We start from the raw sequence: 19,136 nt of genomic DNA, 5'->3' as shown, positions 1-19,136 counted from the left end.
AGTCACATTACCATTTTTTATATATTATGCACATGTTCACCTTCTTCTTATTTTTGACATACATCACAAACCACAAGAATATATGTGGGTCCGTGACATAAAACCAAAGAACAAATTTACAGTGCCATCTTAAGATTTGTATCGGTACTAAAAAAGGGATTCAAGGTGAAGTAACCTACGTGAATCGTCTAGGGTATATGGTCTGTGACTCGCCCGGGAGCCCGCGAACAGCTAAGGTCGTAATTTATATTCTGACGTACCTACCCTCATTTCTGAATTAGAGTAAATATTCATGTTTGTTTTTATATACGTAGGAAATATTTTCTAAAAGAAATGTCGGCTGTGGGCAGCCAATGAAAAACTGATGATTTTGAAAAATAACAAAAACAGCGTTATAGCCGAAAGTATTAGGTATCCTTATTTGGTTCATCAGTTTGTATCACACGAAGACACATGTTTACAAAGCACTAACGAAAACAACTTGAGTTTGATAATATCAGTAATACTTTTTACCCATAGAAAACTAAAATGGATCATGTTTCCCTTTTGTATTGACTTTGAAAATTCAATTCAGTTTGTCAGTTGAATCTATTCATCGAGAAAATCGTAAAAGTTAGTAACGAAAGTGAATGAAAGTAATTTGAAAGCTAGAGCAAATTTCCTATATAACAAAAATTCTGGTAGGTATTGAAAATATATGGTTTGCAAAAAAAATGAAGTAAATTAATCATCGAGGTATTGTTGAAAAAACCACCAAATTTCCTTATAGAAGTGCAAATGCGTACCTTGAAACAAAGACCATTAAACGAAACTTGCTTCGTAACAGCTGCAAGTAAATGTGATTATATAATATCTCAACTTTCTCCGATCGAATGCTCGTAAAGATATTGGGCAAAAGGTATTAAGATTTCATATCAAGGTCAGTCACCATCTAAGATGAATGAATGAGAATTTTGGTTATATTATGAGTAATTATAACTAACTCCATTCTAACTTCTTCACTCAAATATATAGGTCATCGTCTCATGTGGTAAGTTTTTTAAAATTGGTATTGCTCAGTGAACCTGAAATATTTCCCAAAAAGTTATTGATAATGTTTTTTGTCAGTTTTTGAAAAGTTTTTTTCCTAAAAATATGAAGAATCAATTAAATTCAATCATTCAGTCATTTCCGAGATAACTCATCTGAAGCTACCTACCCTAAACTAGACAAAAAAATCAAATTCCTTAACAAAAAGGTGAGCTGATGATAAGAACGCGGTTCAAAATCTTTAGTAATAGTACGGTAGCTTGCTGTAAACATAATGACTAACGTTACACCTGATGAAAACATCGTTTCTAGAGGAGGGAAACGGTGTTTAGCACCCAACTCGAAGATAAACTGGAATCACTCGCCCTACTTAGTAGCCTGGTAGACGTACAAATTGAATTCACAAACAAAGATAATAAGAAGACACTGAAAATTGAATTGTTGCCCTACTGGATGAAAATTAAGATACTCCAAATAACTATAAACTGAAGAACAAAAACATTTTTGTAGCTAACGATTTGAGCCCTGAGGATCAGCTTGTCCATAGATCTCTGAGGAAACATCTCAATACCGCCAAGGAAAACGGTATAGAAGCGACCATACAGAATAATCTGCTGGTCATCATTCCGAAGATAAAGCGGAGGGTGCAAATATAAGAAAACCAAAAAAAGTACTGCATAAACGCAAGCGAGACATAAGTTTCTGTTTATTCTGTTTATCTGTTAAAAATCTGTTTTTCCGTTAATCAGCTGTCGCCCCCATACGAACGACAACTTTCAGAAGTTATATGCGAGCGCTTTCGACAGCTGGTCGTGCTAATCCTGTTGTATGTCCTTTCATACGGTCCAAACGCCTCATATATATATATATATATATATATATATATATATATTATATATATATATATATATATATGTTTGATGGAAATTGCTTTTTGACGTCTAATTTTTGGTAACGCATGAACTCACTTTTACTGTGATGAAAAATGTAAAAACCTGTAATACTAGAATATTGGAATATGACAACTAGTTACTGAACGTTTATTTTTAATAACTATGTAAATATCTTATTCAATTACATCAAATATTGAAACTGCAGTGCAGTGAGGGCTCGTGCATTGGAGAACAGGGGAGGCTAAAGTCATAAAGACTATATACACACAGAAAGCCCGCCGGAGGCGCGAACATTTTTATGTTGTTGCACGTTTTGCTTAATACTAAAGTTGGGGCATGGGCATGACAATGCGTAAAAAGTGCATGAGGAGCTATGGACTTTGTACTTTATTTTAGTTTGTAAACCATTTTAATGGTCGGCCATGACCGCAGTCCCATCATAGGTTTGCGCAATTAACTTTTGCCAAGATGAAATATCATGAAAACCCATAAAACGTTCTACCATATTACCATTTTTGACATATCTAAAAACTATTGAAAGTTGTGATGTATAGGTAATATCGGTAGTTTCAGCAATTTCCCATGCAAAAAAAAACACCTTCAATCTCCTTGCTTATATTTTCCTTAATAATATATGCCACACTTTCTATAAACTCATTTTGGATGGTTTTTGAGGTGACCGAAAAAACGCTACCGTTTAAAAAGTGCCAAATTGTGAATCATATTTGCCCCATAACATTAAAAGTTCCTTGTAATTGCCGCGATTAATCGAATCTTCGGTTTCATCGTGTCCGCGAAAAGCTAATTCTTGGGAACCCAAATAAATCGTAATATCGATAAGTCTTTTTAAATTCAACCGATTTTCCCTAACCTGATTATTAAAAGAAATTATGAACTCTTTTTGAGCTGTATCTGAAGCGGAAAATAAAACACAGGGCCAACAAAAAAGTTTTTCGCATTTAATGGTAATGTAAAATTTATTATCATAAGAAAGACTTAAAATTATTTGTCAGCATCCAATCGACTATATTGTCAGATTTTTTAATTTCGTCCAACTTATCCATAATAAATGAAAAAAAAACTTACCGAAAAGTGAAAACCTGAAAACACATTGAAATTGAAAGAAAACACTTTAAAAACACATTAAAAATATTACCAAAAAGCACTGCCTGTTTTATACACAAATAACAAATATTATCAAGAAACACTAAAACTATTTACCGAAATATTTTTCAGTCCCAGTCCGTCACTGCATCCCGTCCGAATAATTAAATAAAAAACAAACGCAGTCGTACACTAACGGAGTTAACTGGAGGATAGCCTCCTCTAACGCTATAATTTCTGCAACTGCAACTGGACGTATGTCGCTGTTGGATCGGTCTCGTGGAGCCTTTGTTTTTTAAAGCGGTTGGAGGCTTGGCTCCCTTGCAAAGTATGTCATTTATTATTTCGGGTTGATGGTTTATTCGTTATCCGTTCATGGGCGGTGCGTTTGAGTTTTGTTGATGCAGGATACAGTGTGGTAGGTACTACGTAGTGGGCGATAGTGTTTTTTCGGGCATATTATGTATTTATATTAAAAATTAATGGTAAAGTAATGATACCCAAGCATTTTTAGGAAAAAATAATCATAATTATTTGTCAATATCTTTCAATTTATTGCGATGAATAGCCTCAAATTTTATGGGGAGGCTAAGCTTCCCTTGCCTCCTCTGACGAGCCGCCGCCGCTGCAGTGTGAATGATACAAATAATTATTTTCGAAAAGACATGGTGATTTATTATGAAAACATATTCATACTATTATTTAAACCGAACTGCTTATAGTCGGCTTAGAGATAGCAACGAGCAATGATGCCTTTGGAGAATTATTTGTTTTCGTGATGACCATCTATGTTTCCTGTTAAAGCAGCATCAGGTCACGTCTTCACTGTATCTTCCTATGAAAGACAATCAAAGCATCTGTAAACAATGTATTTTGTAAATCGACGTAATAATTAACAATATGTGTTTCAAATATACTTTGTAACTTTTTCAAAAATAATTTCATTATTTGAACGGTTTTATTTAGCTTGCCCGGTTTGCTTGTTTGTTTTGGTCAAATTTAGTAATTGAAGTTTGACCCCCTTCCTGTTAACAGATTGATCTGATATTTGGTACACACATTGAGTTTTGATGACAATGTAATATTGTACATCCAAGATGGCCACAGCTACAAAATGGCGGAATGCAAATTTTTTCACAACTGCCTCAATATGGGTATCAAATGACGGGGCTTGACTAGTAGAATACAAGTACGCTTTGAAAAAAATGCAAAGTCAAGATGGCCGCATCTATAAAATGGCGAATTACATATTACCTTGTAATTCTGTGACACTAAATGAACTAAACAGAATGAGAAGAATTGAGTAACACAATTAGAAACTAAAAACTTAATAATAAAATAAGTGAAAAATTCTGTTTGTTAAACGGTTTTATTGAAAAAGAAAATAATAATGTAGATAATGTACTAAAAAACCTGAAAGCTAAAAAATAATTCGGAAAGTCCTAGGTAGCAGTGATCACACCAGTCTTCTCAGCAATCTACGGTATTGATCAGATAAAAAAATAATATAATCGTTTGACCTAGCGTAATCTGAGTAAATATGTAAATACTACTAAAAAATAATTAGGAAATTCCTGGGTAGCAGTCATCATACCAGTCTTTTCAGCAATCTACGGTATTGATTAGTACATTATCTACATCATTCTTATCTTTTTTTTTAAATAAAATCGTTTAACATAATATTTTTTTTTGCTTATTTTATTTCAGAATTAGCTGGCGCGTACACGGTTTTTGAAGAAAAAGTAACACTTAAGTACAATAAAGATATATTCAAGTTGTTTTATTTGCAATGTTTCTATTAGAATTAGGGCATGCGTATGAGGTTTTAAAAGAAAAAGTAACACAATGAGTTACATGCAATCAAGATGAGTTTAAGTTGTTTTACTTACAATTTTCTTCCTTCAAAAATTCTAGTCATGGAGAAAAATTGAAGACTATTTTAACTTCTTTTTGGTATTACTCTTTATATTTAGCATTATTTAAAGAACACGAAAATTACGTCAAAATATTAATTACTTCATTGTCTTTCAATGTGTGTTCAGAATAATTTTTCTTCTGCCATTTACTTAGCAACTCACGAATTTTGCAAATCTGTTATCATAAGCATCAAATTAATTTCTGAAGTTCTATTTTGTTTAATTTTCTTTCAAGAATAATTATATTTTTGGGAATAAACTTCTCACAAAGAATTAAAAATAATATATTTGTTATAATGTTTCTGAATAGGCAACACTGGTGATGGATATGATATACACTGATTGTAATTGACAGATTACGAACTGAGAAATCCTTTGCAGTACAGAGCTTTTTCGGAATTTGAAGACTGTAACTGATTCTACCTATTTAATATTATATATTATGCATTCGTCTGATCATCGGAGATGATTCACCGATGACGCCACTCGTGCTGGCGAAACGTTAGGATGCAGTTCTAAATTATGACGGCTTTTAAACCCGAATGGAGATAATAACACTGAAAATCTCGGCCGCAAAAACCTTAACCAATTTATCAGTTTGGATACTACTACATTTGGAGTGATGAATGGACTCATTTAACAATTTTTTTTTCATAATTTGAAAGTTTATGTTTCAAATAGTACATCTGCAAAAAATCTGAATTTTCACTCTTTATCTTCCCCCCAAATTAATTGTTGAATATGGCGTTCACTTGCAGTATGTTAACTACGTGAATATGAATACCTAATGATAAAAAAATAACGTTACAAGTATTGCATCGTTCCTAAATGCAATAATTCTTCGGTAACTGCATCAGACAAAATTTTTATTTCACTATTACGAAAGTTATGGCAGCGCGCTATGCTGAAGGCCGACTTTGTATCTGTCAAGGGGACGCATTTTTGTTGCGAAGATCATTTTAATGTAAGTATGAATGATAATGATTAAATAAAAAAAATATATAGTTTACTCTGAGCACTACTTTGAATTTTAGGTTGAAACAGGCTCAGAAAATTACATGTACCTATATCAAAACTGTGAAAGTGGGAAAATTATATTAAACCAGGCGTAATTCCGCATATATTTGATTGCCAGATTGAAAGACCGATGGCCCATACATCTAAAGCTCCACCGTTTGTTCAAAAAAAGGAAACACAAATTTTGTTGAATAGGTACCTACTTGTAACAAATATATCGCTGAAAATTAAATCATGTCTTATGAAGCAGGTACACAGAAAAAGACCTTTGATGTTGGAATTCAAGTTAATGAACAGGTTTTTCGAAGATCAAAAGCTAAACAGACCGTAAATATTATATACCACCGAAAAAGAAATCGTTCTAAAGAAATAGAAAATACTGAATTTGTTGGAAAAAATTACTACTAAGTTCCCCCGAGGACAGTGAGAGTTTGAGTACATCAGACATGACTTCTGTTGATACATCATCAGATTCTACTTTGTCTGGAATATTAGTTGAAATTGAATACTGGAACTCGAAAAACAATATTGAGCGAAGATCTATTTATGCCATAGAGAAAAATCCGAAATTATGTCTTGGAATCCCAAGGTACTCTTTATTTATTATAGAACTTTTGTCTCAAAAATGCCAGTTACCCTGAATTGATATACACATTACTTTGAAGAAAATTAAATTGAATTGACATAGTAGTGATTCATAATCTCCAACTACAGGCCCGGTTGCCACTTGTTAATTGACATATAAACCAGAAAATTTCGTGGGACACTTGGGAGATGATTTACTTTTATAATATATAATTTATATATATAATTTTCAATAAAAAACTAAATTAGCCTGAATGAGCCCATCAACAAAACATTTGAATTTTCTAGAGAATGCAGATCTGTTCCAGAGAAGTAGATTCAAAACCAGGCAGAATATTGCGACGTATATGGAACGAAAGTTATTTCGTGTTGGGGATACATAGTTTTTATTATCATTTTTCGGGACTATTCACCTTGCACAATCTGAAGAAATAAAATGGAGAACTATTCAGTTTTAGGAAGAGCAAGCTTTTATGTTACCCCAATAAGGTACTGCGTATAAACTAAATATATCTTGCCCAAAAAAAATCATCTGTTTATCTGTAACTTGGTTATTCAAATCTGCATCTGTCAACAAATCTGGTCATGTCACGATGACAGTGCGCATGTGATTCTCACTTCCTGCCTCTGACTTGCAACCTGGTATGTACTCGGATTCATTATACATTTACATCAGAGAACCACATGATTCAATTTTTGCATCGATAGTACCTACAGCTACCGAATTGAGTCATGGCTCGTGGGAAAAATCATATCTGCTAAAAGTTTGGGTCGGTGTATGATTAAGAAAGTATTGGGAAAAAACGGAATAGAAACTTATGTTTGCAATTTAACGTATTTGAAAGTTTACGGCTCGAATAATCTAACAGACTGATAATAGATTTCTACACATCTACTGCACATCTTGAGAGGGAGAGGCTTCTCACCGGCCATGACTCAGTTCGACAGCTGTACGTACTTTCATCACGTACTGTACTGTTTAATAAATACTGCTTTTGGCCTGAAATGAAAATTGGCCTAAGGTGAAAAACAGAGGTTGCATCTTTTGATACAACCAATTGATCTTCATCCTTTCCCGTTTCAGTAAATGTTCATACTTTTTTATTATATTATTATGAGAATGAAGACCTATTATTATTACTAGTATTATTACTATTAATGCATAAAGTCTTTTTCATGTAATTCAATGTACATATGATAGCATTTGTGTTGAGGAGACTTTTCCTTTCGTGTAAATCAATGTTCATGTGAAAGTAGTTGTTACGAGAGGGCTTTGTCTTTCGGTTTGTGTCTGAAAGAAACTTTAAAAGGAATTCAGTGATTTTATAAAAATGCTATAGTTATGGCGAATATATATTTCCTGTTGAAAATCACATGAATTTCATCATTACTGTTTTTAATTGATATCAAAATACCCAACGTTACTTGCTTCACCACAGAAAGTGGGCAGGAAAGCATTACATTGTTAACAGCACGGTGTAATACTTTCCGTTGTGACCTACTAACAGAAGTTACCTCAGAGAAATACTACAGAGAAACTAGTCAATATGCTGAAAACAATGACAACTTAGATGAATGAATGTTTATACTTTTGAATTGTTTCCAGTTTTTAATGAAACAATATGATTGTATGACAGGAAATTATAATTGAAAATTAGAAACTTAGTACTTATATTGAATATTCAATACTTCAGAACAGAGTGCCATATTGCTTCCTTCCAACAGAATGTACTAACAAACTAACAATTTCTGAGAATACAGAAACATTATGGGAGGGCTAAGCTAAGGAAAAGGTAGGTATATTATGGAATTGGCCGATACTTCATGAAAATCCATAACTAAGGTTGTCAAAAAACAATTTATTGTGAGATTTTCACTAAACGATTTAACAAAAACGCAATATGTGTTTCGCCATACAATGGCTTCTTCGGGCGTGTCTTACTAACTATATTTTACAAATGCAATGCTTAATATACCTTATTTCACAATTTGAAGTACCTACATTTCGAGTACCTGGTTTTTAACTAAGTTTGTAATGAATTATAAATTACCTGAGCTTATGTCCCAGTTTCCACATTTGAAAAATATTTAGTAACAGGGAGTTATTCCATTCTAATTGATCATTCAGTAAATTACCCAAATTCCTGAATCTATTGATATTTAAACATTCTAGAAGATTTAGTTTTAAACTTTTCTATTCTCAATGTAACACATCGTATTCCTGATTGAACTCATGTCATTCTGCTAAAAGGTGGATTGCAAATGTGGAATTGGTCTTTCTATTTACAAAATTACTTCTATGCTCTCTAATTTTTTGGGGAAACGTTCTCCCTGTTTGGCCAATTTATAGTTTTGGGCTAGATCCACAAGTCATCTTATATGATCTATACGACACTGGAGTGTTGTGTTTATTGTTTTCAAAAAATTTACTTAGACTATTACCTATTCGTTCTATAAGCTACATTTACATCTTTCTTCAAAAAACATTATTGGTTTCACCCAACTATGACTACACCCAACTATGACTACAATTTCCTATAACTTACGTTATCGCATCTTGAATTTAGGTGGACCAGGTCAATGTCTTACTTTTGTAGTTTTTTGGAAAGAATGGAGTCTATAATATCTACTCTATAACCGTTGTTAACCGCGATTTGTTTGATCAAACTCAGCTCTCTCTGGAAATTACTCTCAGACAGTGGAATATTCAATAGTTTGTGAAGCATACTATTGGATGCAGCAACTTTATGCTGGCAAGGGTGTGTGGAGGAATTATGTATGATAATGTCCGTGTAAGATGGTTTGTGGAAAATTGCAAACTCATGTTTATTGTTATTTTTTGCAATGATTAAGTCAAGGTAATTTATTGAATTATTTACCTCTCTCTCTCAGTGGCGAATTTTATTGACGGGTGGATGGAATTGTCATATCCAATTTAATTCTTGAGAAATTGAACCATTGTGATCAACATTAAACATTACACCAATAATATTCCTATATAGATACATTATTATTTGCGTTGTCATTTATCAAGCAACATGCTTTCGAACAGTGACGTATTCAAGTTGATTCCTGGGAGGGAACAAATATGAAGAATACCAATTATGAATGAGCAATTGATGTGCGTCACCAGGACTGGATTAGCAACTATTTACGACCTAGGCCAGAGATCTACATTACGCCCCCTCCCAGCAGACGTTCGGGGGGGGGTGGCATTTTCGGCATATTAAATGGTGCGCCCTACCTTTCCGGGAAAACGAAAAAAATTGTGTGAGAGATTACAAATATCTCGGTTATTATTTAGATTATCAGTGATCTTACACATTCATTTTCAAGAAAATAATTTAAATCGATCAGTCAATAACAGCGAAATTCCAAAATGTGTGAAAAGGAAATAGAGAAAAGGTTATGTTGAAAAATAAAACACACTACACTACTTAATTAACACAAACAATACTGTATAATTAAGTAAGTAAGTACATTTATTAACACAACACGGTATTTACTAACGAAATGACTTTTAACATCATTTTAAAATTTCCTCTTCCTGGCTTTGGACCAGGCAAACGATTGGATGGTGTTGGTGAAATCCAATGTTTTGGTTACATCATTTTCAATATTGAGGAGAGCGAGAGAGTTGAGCTTTGTTTGGGTCATGTTTGACCTATGGTATTCCTTGATCCTTTTTAAGCAGGAAAATGACCTAAAAATACAATTAAATTGTGACACTTATAAAAAAAATTATACAGAAAACAAAGCAATAAAAAAGTAGACTATTCAATTTTATGAAGTGATTAAAGATTCATAAAAAATGTAGTATATTAGAAAGTTAGAGTAATTTGTGGAATCTTACTTTCCCATGAAAAACTGTGTGTGATCCCAAGAAGCTGACAAAGTACAAAGTAGACTTTGTTTAATATTTGTTTACGTTGTTTTAGTTTAGATTAAAATCTAGAGCATTGAAATTGTAATACAAAGTAAACGGTTTGTTATTGTTTGACTTACCTCTCGGCCGATGCGTTTGTTACTGGAGTACAAATAAACATTCTTAGCAAAATTTCGACATTTGGATAGATATCTTCCAATTTGTTTCCTATGATCCACTTGTACAAAGACAAGGGCTTTTTATTTTTATTTTCTATTTTGTTTGTTGACATGTGCGACCTCAGGTGGACAAGTTCATCAAAGATTGCCGGCTCTAAATCATTTTCAAATACACTGAGAAGTTTGTTAACCTCAACTTCAATTTCTTCTGTCGTGAGATCTGAGAGTTTGATTATTGCAACAAACCTTGTAACAAATTCCTCATAGGCATGCATTCTTGCTGTAAGTTCTTGTTTAACTTTATCAATTATCGGAATAAATGTGTTAACTCTAAAGCTGTCTCTTCCAGTAGTAAAAGAAACTTCGCCATCTCGAGTCTCATCATCTTGAAGTTTTCTTGTTTTCTTACGTCTGTTATCATACTCATAAACTTTGGTTTCACTAACATCAAGTGCTTTGTTTTCATAAATGTCAAACTGATTTCTGAGCTCTTCAAAGAAGGATATCAGTGAGTTGAAAACTTCTGTTACGGCCAATGCATCAGTGTCTTCATTTTGCACATATTTGTTAACCTTATTGAGCCTGAAAAGAATAGTACCCCATAACTTGACCATTATAGCTGTTTCCAAGCGGTTCAATCTGCTTAGTAGGCCTTTAGCTTCTGCTCGAGTGTTAGCCTTCTGATCTGTGTCACTTTCCAATATTTCTAGAGCTCTGATAATTGCAGGCCATTCTTCTTGTAAGGCTCTTAAAGCGTCATGTCTAGCAGACCATCTTGTTGTGGAAAGGCTTTTGGTTGTTAGTGTTGTGTTTTTGCAATTATTTAACACCGCCCATCTATGTGTAGAGCTAGAAAAAAATTATACAGCTCTTGAAGCAGAGTAAATAGTGACACTGCCTCAATACAAGAATCTACGGTGTGAGTCCCAACTAGGTTTAGAGAGTGTCCTGCACGAGATATATGATGCAAGTGGACTGACATCAAGAATTTTAGCCTGTAGTCCTGAATATATTCCAGACATGTTCGAAGCGTTATCGTAGGATTGCCCGCGGCACTTTTGTATGTCCAGGCCGTAACGTTGCAGAGTGTCAATCACAGAGTTAAACATGTCAAGAGCCTTATGTCCAATATGTGGTAAAAACTTGAGAAATCGTTCAACAGGCTCTCCATTTTGTTGTTTCACATAGCGTATTACAAATGATAGTTGTTCTACGTGGGAAATATCAGGCGTTGAATCGACAATCAATGAAAAATACTGAGAGCTTTTAGCCTCCTCTAATATATAGTCTGTAACTTTCTTGCCAAGGAGCTCAATGAACTCATCACAAATAGTGGATGAAAGAAATACGTCCTTTACCAGGGTTTCCATACTTTCTGATATATTCACGCAAAAAGGGATCAAATTCAGCAAGGACTTCTAGTAACATCATGTAGTTTCCATTCGAGTTGGAACCAAATAGCTCTGTTGACCCCCTAAATGGTAATCCTCGTGAAGCTAGAGCTTTTATGACCACAACAACTCTTTGTAGTAGCATTTGCCAGTAATTAATTTCTTGATCAATCATTTCAGTCAATTGGGAATTAACCTTTCCTAGTTTCTCCCCGCTCTCTTTTAAAGTGATTGTATTGTTTTTGTGTGAAACTGAGTTTTCGTGCTCTTTTAGCCTTGCTGTAACATTTTTCCAGTCACTAAAGCCATTTTTCACAAAAGATGATTCCGACTGAGATTCTGAATGGAAAAGACGGCAAGGGCCACAAAAAACTGCACATTTGCTTTCAGAGTAGACGAGCCATGCTCTATTTTGTTTTTCCCCATTTGCTAAATATCTATAAAAATGTGCACTTGAAAAACTCCAAAAACGGTTGCCATATTCCTTCTTTGCCTTTGAGAAATTTCCTTCTTTATTTTGAATTATCCCATGTTGAGACACGTAATCACGTAGTTCATTATTTACAACCCAGTTTGCTGGATCGGGATTAAAACAAAATGGTTCAAGTTCAGGTTCATGTTCTAGTGGTGTTGGCTTATCAATGCTATTTGAAGGGCTCTCAGGGTCGGGGTCTCTCTGTGGTTCGGATTCAAATGCTAAAGATCTTGTGTCCGGTTCCGGCGGTTCCGTTTCTGTTCCTGAAGTAAAAGACTGCAGGTGAACAGAGGTACTAGTACTACTAGGAGTACTGGTGTTCAAAAATAAACCGTCATCTTTTTTGGTTTGGGTCTTATCTTGTTCTTTAGACAGCCAATTTTTCATTGTCCCAGAGAACTTCTTGCTCTCTTCTGTTTTCAATTTAGCTCTTTTTCTGAATTCAGCCCCAGATGGGCGTTTTTTTGGTTGGCTCATTTTAATACCTGCATAAAAACCACGATATTATTAGTACCACATATAACAAGGAATTGGAACTGATTTGACTTTAAATGTAATGTATTCATATTTTCATCATATACTACTGTACTCTATTTGGCTTCGTGCTTCGTCCTGTCCAAACTGACCGACTACCTAACTCATACATAATAAACGCACTGTCGCACAGTACAGTATTATTTTTTATTTGGCAAAAGGCAAAACTGAGGCACAAATTTGATAAATTCGTCAAAGACTGATTTTATTACTATTATAATTATAAATATTATATATTATATAAATGTAATAGTTATAATTATAAAAGTTATATATTATATAGCTATTATATTATATAATTATGACTTAATAGTAGGTATTATACTATATAATATTATAAATTTTAATAAAATATTATAAAATAAAAAATTAGGTATTTTATGAATTGTTTTAAAAACTTACCTTAGCCGTTTAGAAATGGGTAGAATCCAACAAGAAGAATACTTCGTAATCGTAATGCGTAATGCACAACAAAATCACCACACGATAACCTAACCTCACACCACACACACTTGATAGCTTGTTACTGACTACTGTTCACAGAGGTCACAGAGGGCGTGAGTTCGGCGGGATGGGATAGCAGTGACACGTGATCGTGAGTCATTCACCGGGCACCACCCCTGCGCCCCCCGCAAGCTTGCGCCCTAGGCCATGGCCTAGGTTGGCCTTATGGGTAATCCGGGCCTGTGCGTCACATGAAATGGAAACAACCTGGAAGCGCAGTCAATGAGAGATGAACTGGGACCTATTTGTCGCTGTTATACGTCTCAAATCGAAGCCCACATCACAACAAATTTTATCCTATTTCAAATAATTTTCAAGTCGAACGAAAATCTGTTCAAAAACTACTTTTTCCGTTTTTATCTATTACATGGGGAGACATTTCCTTCCTTTACCCCCTCCAGTATACGTTCCTGCTTTCTAAAACTGATGCCAAATCATCTCGCATTTATTTGTGTCCTTTATTTGCTCTTATCAGTGATAATTTAAGAAAATTATATTTTTAGCACCTATTCAAAATTATTGGGTGTTTCGGTGTGAATATATGTTTTTCTGATCAATTATTCTTTGACTAAATTTCTTGGAGTAAGAGACGACTGATTCAATCAAATCACCTGAGTTCATTCTTGAACGTTGTAAACTTTCCCATTTATATATGTAACAAACAGTATCTCTAACATTTTTGATAGTATTGACTAAGGTGTTATGCAAGATATTTTCAATGGTATAGCGAATGAGTCATTCAAGATCCTCGTGAATGAATAAACGGTATATCAGTCCATATTATAATCAAAATAAAATTTACTCTTATACAAAAATAAAGGAAATTGTATCCCTAAAAACCTTTGCTTGCGACTGTTTTTTGGCATTCCGATGAGTCAAAAAATTTTTCAAAAACTTATCTCACAATCTTAGTTGATAGTGGAATATGTAATTGTAAAAAGTGAATCTTTACGTAGTTCTATTGAACGAAAATGAACGAGAATGTTCTTTCTCGACGCGCGTTTCGCTAACTGAGTTAGAATCATCAAGAGATGAGACTAAAGCTACAAATCCTAGCATTTCACTACAGCATTTTTGTTGTGGCAGGGAAAAGTGTTTTTAATACGTTCATTTCACGTCAGTGGTTCCGAATTCTACTTTCCTTTTGTAATTGTCTTCTATAGTGAATATTACTGGAGTTTTTTCCCAACACCAAACAGTTATTTTAACACGTCGGCATGTGTTTCGATCACCAAATGACCATCTTCAAGAGGAAGATCAAACTAATCATACCTACTTACAAAGTTACCCTTATTTATGCCTTAGACAACTCTTCTAGGTATCTGCGTTTTAAGTGTCTTAAAAATTAATTTCATAATATTGCCTTATCTACTAGTCTCAAATTAATTCCACAATGTGTCGTTATTTTACATTTTAATTATTAGATTCACCTGATCTGACTATTACATAAAATTATTAAAATTGTTAATTGTTAAAATAATATTTTAATTACTAGATTTACATGACTATTACATAAGGACACATTGTAAAATTGATTTAAGACTAGTAGATATAGCAATATTGTGAAATTAATTTACTTACCTAGAAGAGGTATAAGTGGTTCCGATTTATACCTTCCTACAAGGGCACGGTATGCGATATACTCCTGCTGCTGATAGTAGGTCTCTTTAGCCGATATGTGGTGCTAGACTAACTTACAAAGTATACCAAAAACCGACGCACACGGATAGGTGCCTGCACGCAATATTAAACCACCATCCTATTCAAAAGAAAGGAATCATCTTTAGTTTAGAGTATGTTGGATTTGGGGTACACTTCGTTTTTATATATTCGTTGAAAAATCAAATGTTTTGTGTCATTAAAGACATCGTAAAATTAGTTTGTAACACCAAATGGCAAAAAACTATAGGATAGTAAAACACGCCTGAAGAAACCATTGTATAGCGAAACACGTGTTGCGTTTTTGTGAAAATCTTACGATAAAGTGTTTTTTGAATATGTTACGGATTTTCATCAAGTATCGGTTGATTCCATCATATATGAAAACTAGAAAACGTGTTGTTATTAGAATTGTGAGGAACCAAATAAATGTTTTTAGGCAAGCAAATATTCACTCATAAAGATTAACAGAGTTGAAATTTTTTTTTTCCAATTTATGATTTGTCAGTTAAATAAATATTTCTAATCAAGATTGTTCTTTACGGGAAATTGCCCACAAACGAGGGATTTCTGTAGAGTATTTATTTATTCAGGAATCACACGTTGAAAAATAAGACCTCGTTAGTACTTAGCTCGCATAAGTTTCGAAATCTGAGGGTTGTCGTTCGCAGGGGTGCGATAGCTGGTTAACAGAAAAACATATTTTAAACATATTTAATAATTATTCAAACGGGCCTACAAGGCCTTATTACATGAATAAAAAAACTGAAATATGAATTTAAATTGATACATTTGTATGGCTTACATTCTAATACCTAATACATGCTCAATTGAAGTTTCTTATGTGCTATGTAACGAATTTTTTGAAAGCGCTCAATGAAACTATCCAATCTATATCCATCAATAAGTTGAATGTTTGGCAACATGATTATGCGCGGTTCTAACAATAGTACAAACTAGGGGTATATTGAACATAAGAGTGTGATGAGTTCAGGAGAGTTGACTTCATGATTCAGTATTTTGAATAGAAATATTAATTTATTTTGGTTTCTTCTATCGTCAAGGGATACTATTCTGAGTTCATTTCTAAATGTGTTGTTCTAACTGTTCTGTAGTCAGGATAGATACGATATTTTTTGTAGTAAAAAAAATTCAAACATTTGTTTTGAATTTTTTCTACTTCGAAAAGTGTAGTTTGATATTCTCCTAACCAAATTTTTGATCCGAATTCAAGTTTCGATCTGACTAATGTGTAGTACAAAATTTTTAAAGCTTTTATATTGGAAAAATATGACGTTTGTCTTAGTAATATGAAGCCTAACATACTGTTTGCTGATTTATTACTTCAATTAATAAAGGTATAGTACTAGGAATCGCACGTTAAAAGATAATACCTCGTTAGTCCTTAGCTCGCACAAATTTCTCAACTTCTGAGATTTGTCGTTTGTATGGGGGCGACAGCTGATTAACGGAAAAACAGATTTTAAACAGATAGTACCTTATCTACGTAATAATTTTTATACTTGGTATATAGTACATTGCAATATTTGGTGGTCCGATGTTCGACTTTTCGTGGTCCACAAACGGACCGCGGTCCGCCTATTGCCGACTGTTGGTTTAGTATATCATTATATAACTGAAATCCATTGAAATCAACAAAATCTTCAAAACACCTCAAGTTATTATTATTATTATTACAACGACGGTTATAATTCATTACAGTGATATCCCTGATGTTAAAATCAACCATAATACAGGGTGTCCCTGGACTTCCTCTTTTCCTCTCGGGAATGTATAGATGGGGTCAAAATATCACCAGTACTTCATATAACTTTTTTTCCTAAAAGTCTTCGTAACCAAGTTACGGGCCCTCGAAGTTACAAAATGAAAAATGTTTTTCTTTGATAACTTTTCAAGTGAATATTCAAAATCATCCAAATTTTGGTAATTGACTAAACAAATGAATTCCGTCGATGAGCTTTCATGCAGGAGTCAGTTGTTTTGCTACAAAGTCAGGAACGGACTACCTCCGATGGTCCACACCCCAAAACTTTGAAATGACAGATATTTTTCAATATTTTTCAACAAAATAAGGTTACTTGGACAATTTTATGAATAAAAGTACTCGTGTGGAAAGTCGATCTGAGCAACGAGTCTTGATAAAAATGTATTTCTACTCGACGACATCAAACCCGCTCGTCCACCATTATTTGAAATGAATAATTATCAAAGCAGAAATAATAATGATAACGTTAATTCAACAACATTTATAACAGGAATAATACAAAGTATGCTAAAATGAAGTCGTAAACAAAAAGTACAGTACCTATATGGAAGTTTAAGTCACAATTGTGATAGCAGATATTTTTTCAAAAGAAATATCAAGTTCTGTAGATTCGTGGTGTTTTTAAACTAACAAGCTACTCTACTATGAAATATCGAAGTCATTCCATATTTTGTATGTACATAATACGTGTGGAATAATCACGTTTCGTGTTGATCAGTTATCTGAATCTCATGAAACTCAACATTCGAATGTTTCAAATTCTTCTTCACAGCTAAACTGTTGAGGAGTTTCACTGATAATTATAATTTTATGGGAGAAATTCTTCAACACGAATCTAAATTTAGCTGAAAAAACGCACATCGGAAAAAATATTTACTATACTAATAAAAAGCAAACGAATGAACTACAAAAACGGCTGCACATGATCAGGTGAAAAATATCCAGGGAATAATTATGTTCCATTTTTTTCACAGATGTTGACAAAAAAACCTTTTAGAAAGTTTTGATAAAAAATGAGAAACTGGAATGCGATTTTGTTTTGTTGAGTGGTGCGTTGTCATATGACTATCATTGTATTGTCAATATTCTATAGGATATTTTGAATTTTTTTGATATGGCCGAACAGTTTACATTCAATGAATATGCAGATATGCATGTATTTTATGGACGAGCATTTTGTAATGCTGCAGAAGCTCGTCGTCTGTATTCCGAGCATTTTCCCAATCGAACGGTACCGTCAAGAGAAACATTCGAGCGTGTCGATCGCAGCTTGAGGGAGACAGGTATGTAATAATTGATAATTAATTTGAGCACGTTGTTTTATTTCGATATTATTGTAGGTACAGTTTTGCCAAAACGAGGTGGTGAGGGCGCTCCTAGGACTGTACGTACTGTTGTATTGGAGGAAAATATTTTGGAAGCCGTCGCTGATGATCCTTCAATGAGCATCAGAAATCTATCAGAACAGTTCCATACATCCAAGTCCACTATTCATAGAATAATTAGGGAACAACTGCTTCACCCATTTCACATCCAGAAGGTACATGCCATGACACCTCAAGATTTTCCAGCACGACTGGAATATGCCAATTGGTTCATGGATAGGCAAAGAGAGGATATGACTTTTATTAATCGAGTTTTATTCACTGATGAAGCAGGTTTCAGTAGAGATGGAGTTATCAACTCTCATAATCTCCATATATGGGCCGAAGAAAATCCCCATGGGATATTGCAAACCAAACACCAACGGAAATTCAACGTGAATGTTTGGGCTGGTATCATAGGAAACCATTTTATAGGACAATTCGTTCTACAGGACCGATTGAATGGAGAACGTTATTTGGAGTTCATTCAGAACGATTTGAATGGACTTTTGGAACATGTTCCATTGCAAACCCGAAGAGATATGTGTTTTATGCATGATGGCGCTCCTCCTCATTTTAGTTTGATTGTGCGTGACCATCTGAACCATTTTTTCCACAATAGATGGATTGGTAGAGGTGGGCCATATTCATGGCCATCGCGGTCTCCGGATTTAAATCCATTGGATTTCTTTCTGTGGGGGCATCTAAAAAGCCTTGTTTACGCTACACCTATTCACACAAGAGATGCATTGTTGAATAGAATAACATTACATTGTGAAGCCATACGAAACGACCCTGGAATGCTATTTCAAGTACAGAGAGGGTGTCTTCGCAG

At 33.9% G+C, this 19,136-nt stretch overlaps 2 protein-coding genes across 2 annotated transcripts; both read right to left on the bottom strand.

Annotated features, from left to right (window-relative positions):
• Positions 1-9,698: 9,698 nt before the first annotated feature.
• On the bottom strand, positions 9,699-11,526 carry LOC111508862 (uncharacterized). The gene is made up of 2 exons (XM_074171738.1): positions 10,550-11,526; positions 9,699-10,247 (listed from the first exon to the last, which is right to left on the bottom strand). The coding sequence occupies exons 1-2, from the start codon at positions 11,200-11,202 to the stop codon at positions 10,076-10,078; spliced, it is 825 nt and encodes a 274-aa protein (XP_074027839.1). The 5' UTR covers positions 11,203-11,526; the 3' UTR covers positions 9,699-10,075.
• A 19-nt stretch (positions 11,527-11,545) lies between these two features.
• Positions 11,546-13,670, bottom strand: LOC141480965 (uncharacterized). Its single transcript, XM_074171736.1, has 2 exons — positions 13,391-13,670; positions 11,546-12,939 (listed from the first exon to the last, which is right to left on the bottom strand). Exon 2 carries the CDS (start codon positions 12,929-12,931, stop codon positions 11,912-11,914), a length of 1,020 nt encoding a protein of 339 aa, XP_074027837.1. The 5' UTR covers positions 12,932-12,939; positions 13,391-13,670; the 3' UTR covers positions 11,546-11,911.
• Positions 13,671-19,136: the final 5,466 nt, after the last annotated feature.

This window comes from Leptinotarsa decemlineata, unplaced genomic scaffold (genome assembly GCF_025532065.1).
Source record: "Leptinotarsa decemlineata unplaced genomic scaffold, Ldec_3_MD MMD2_tig00000035_RagTag_RagTag, whole genome shotgun sequence".
NCBI lineage: Eukaryota > Metazoa > Arthropoda > Insecta > Coleoptera > Chrysomelidae > Leptinotarsa > Leptinotarsa decemlineata.
Note: the sequence above shows the minus strand (reverse complement) of the source record. Positions and strands in the feature narration are given on the sequence as shown.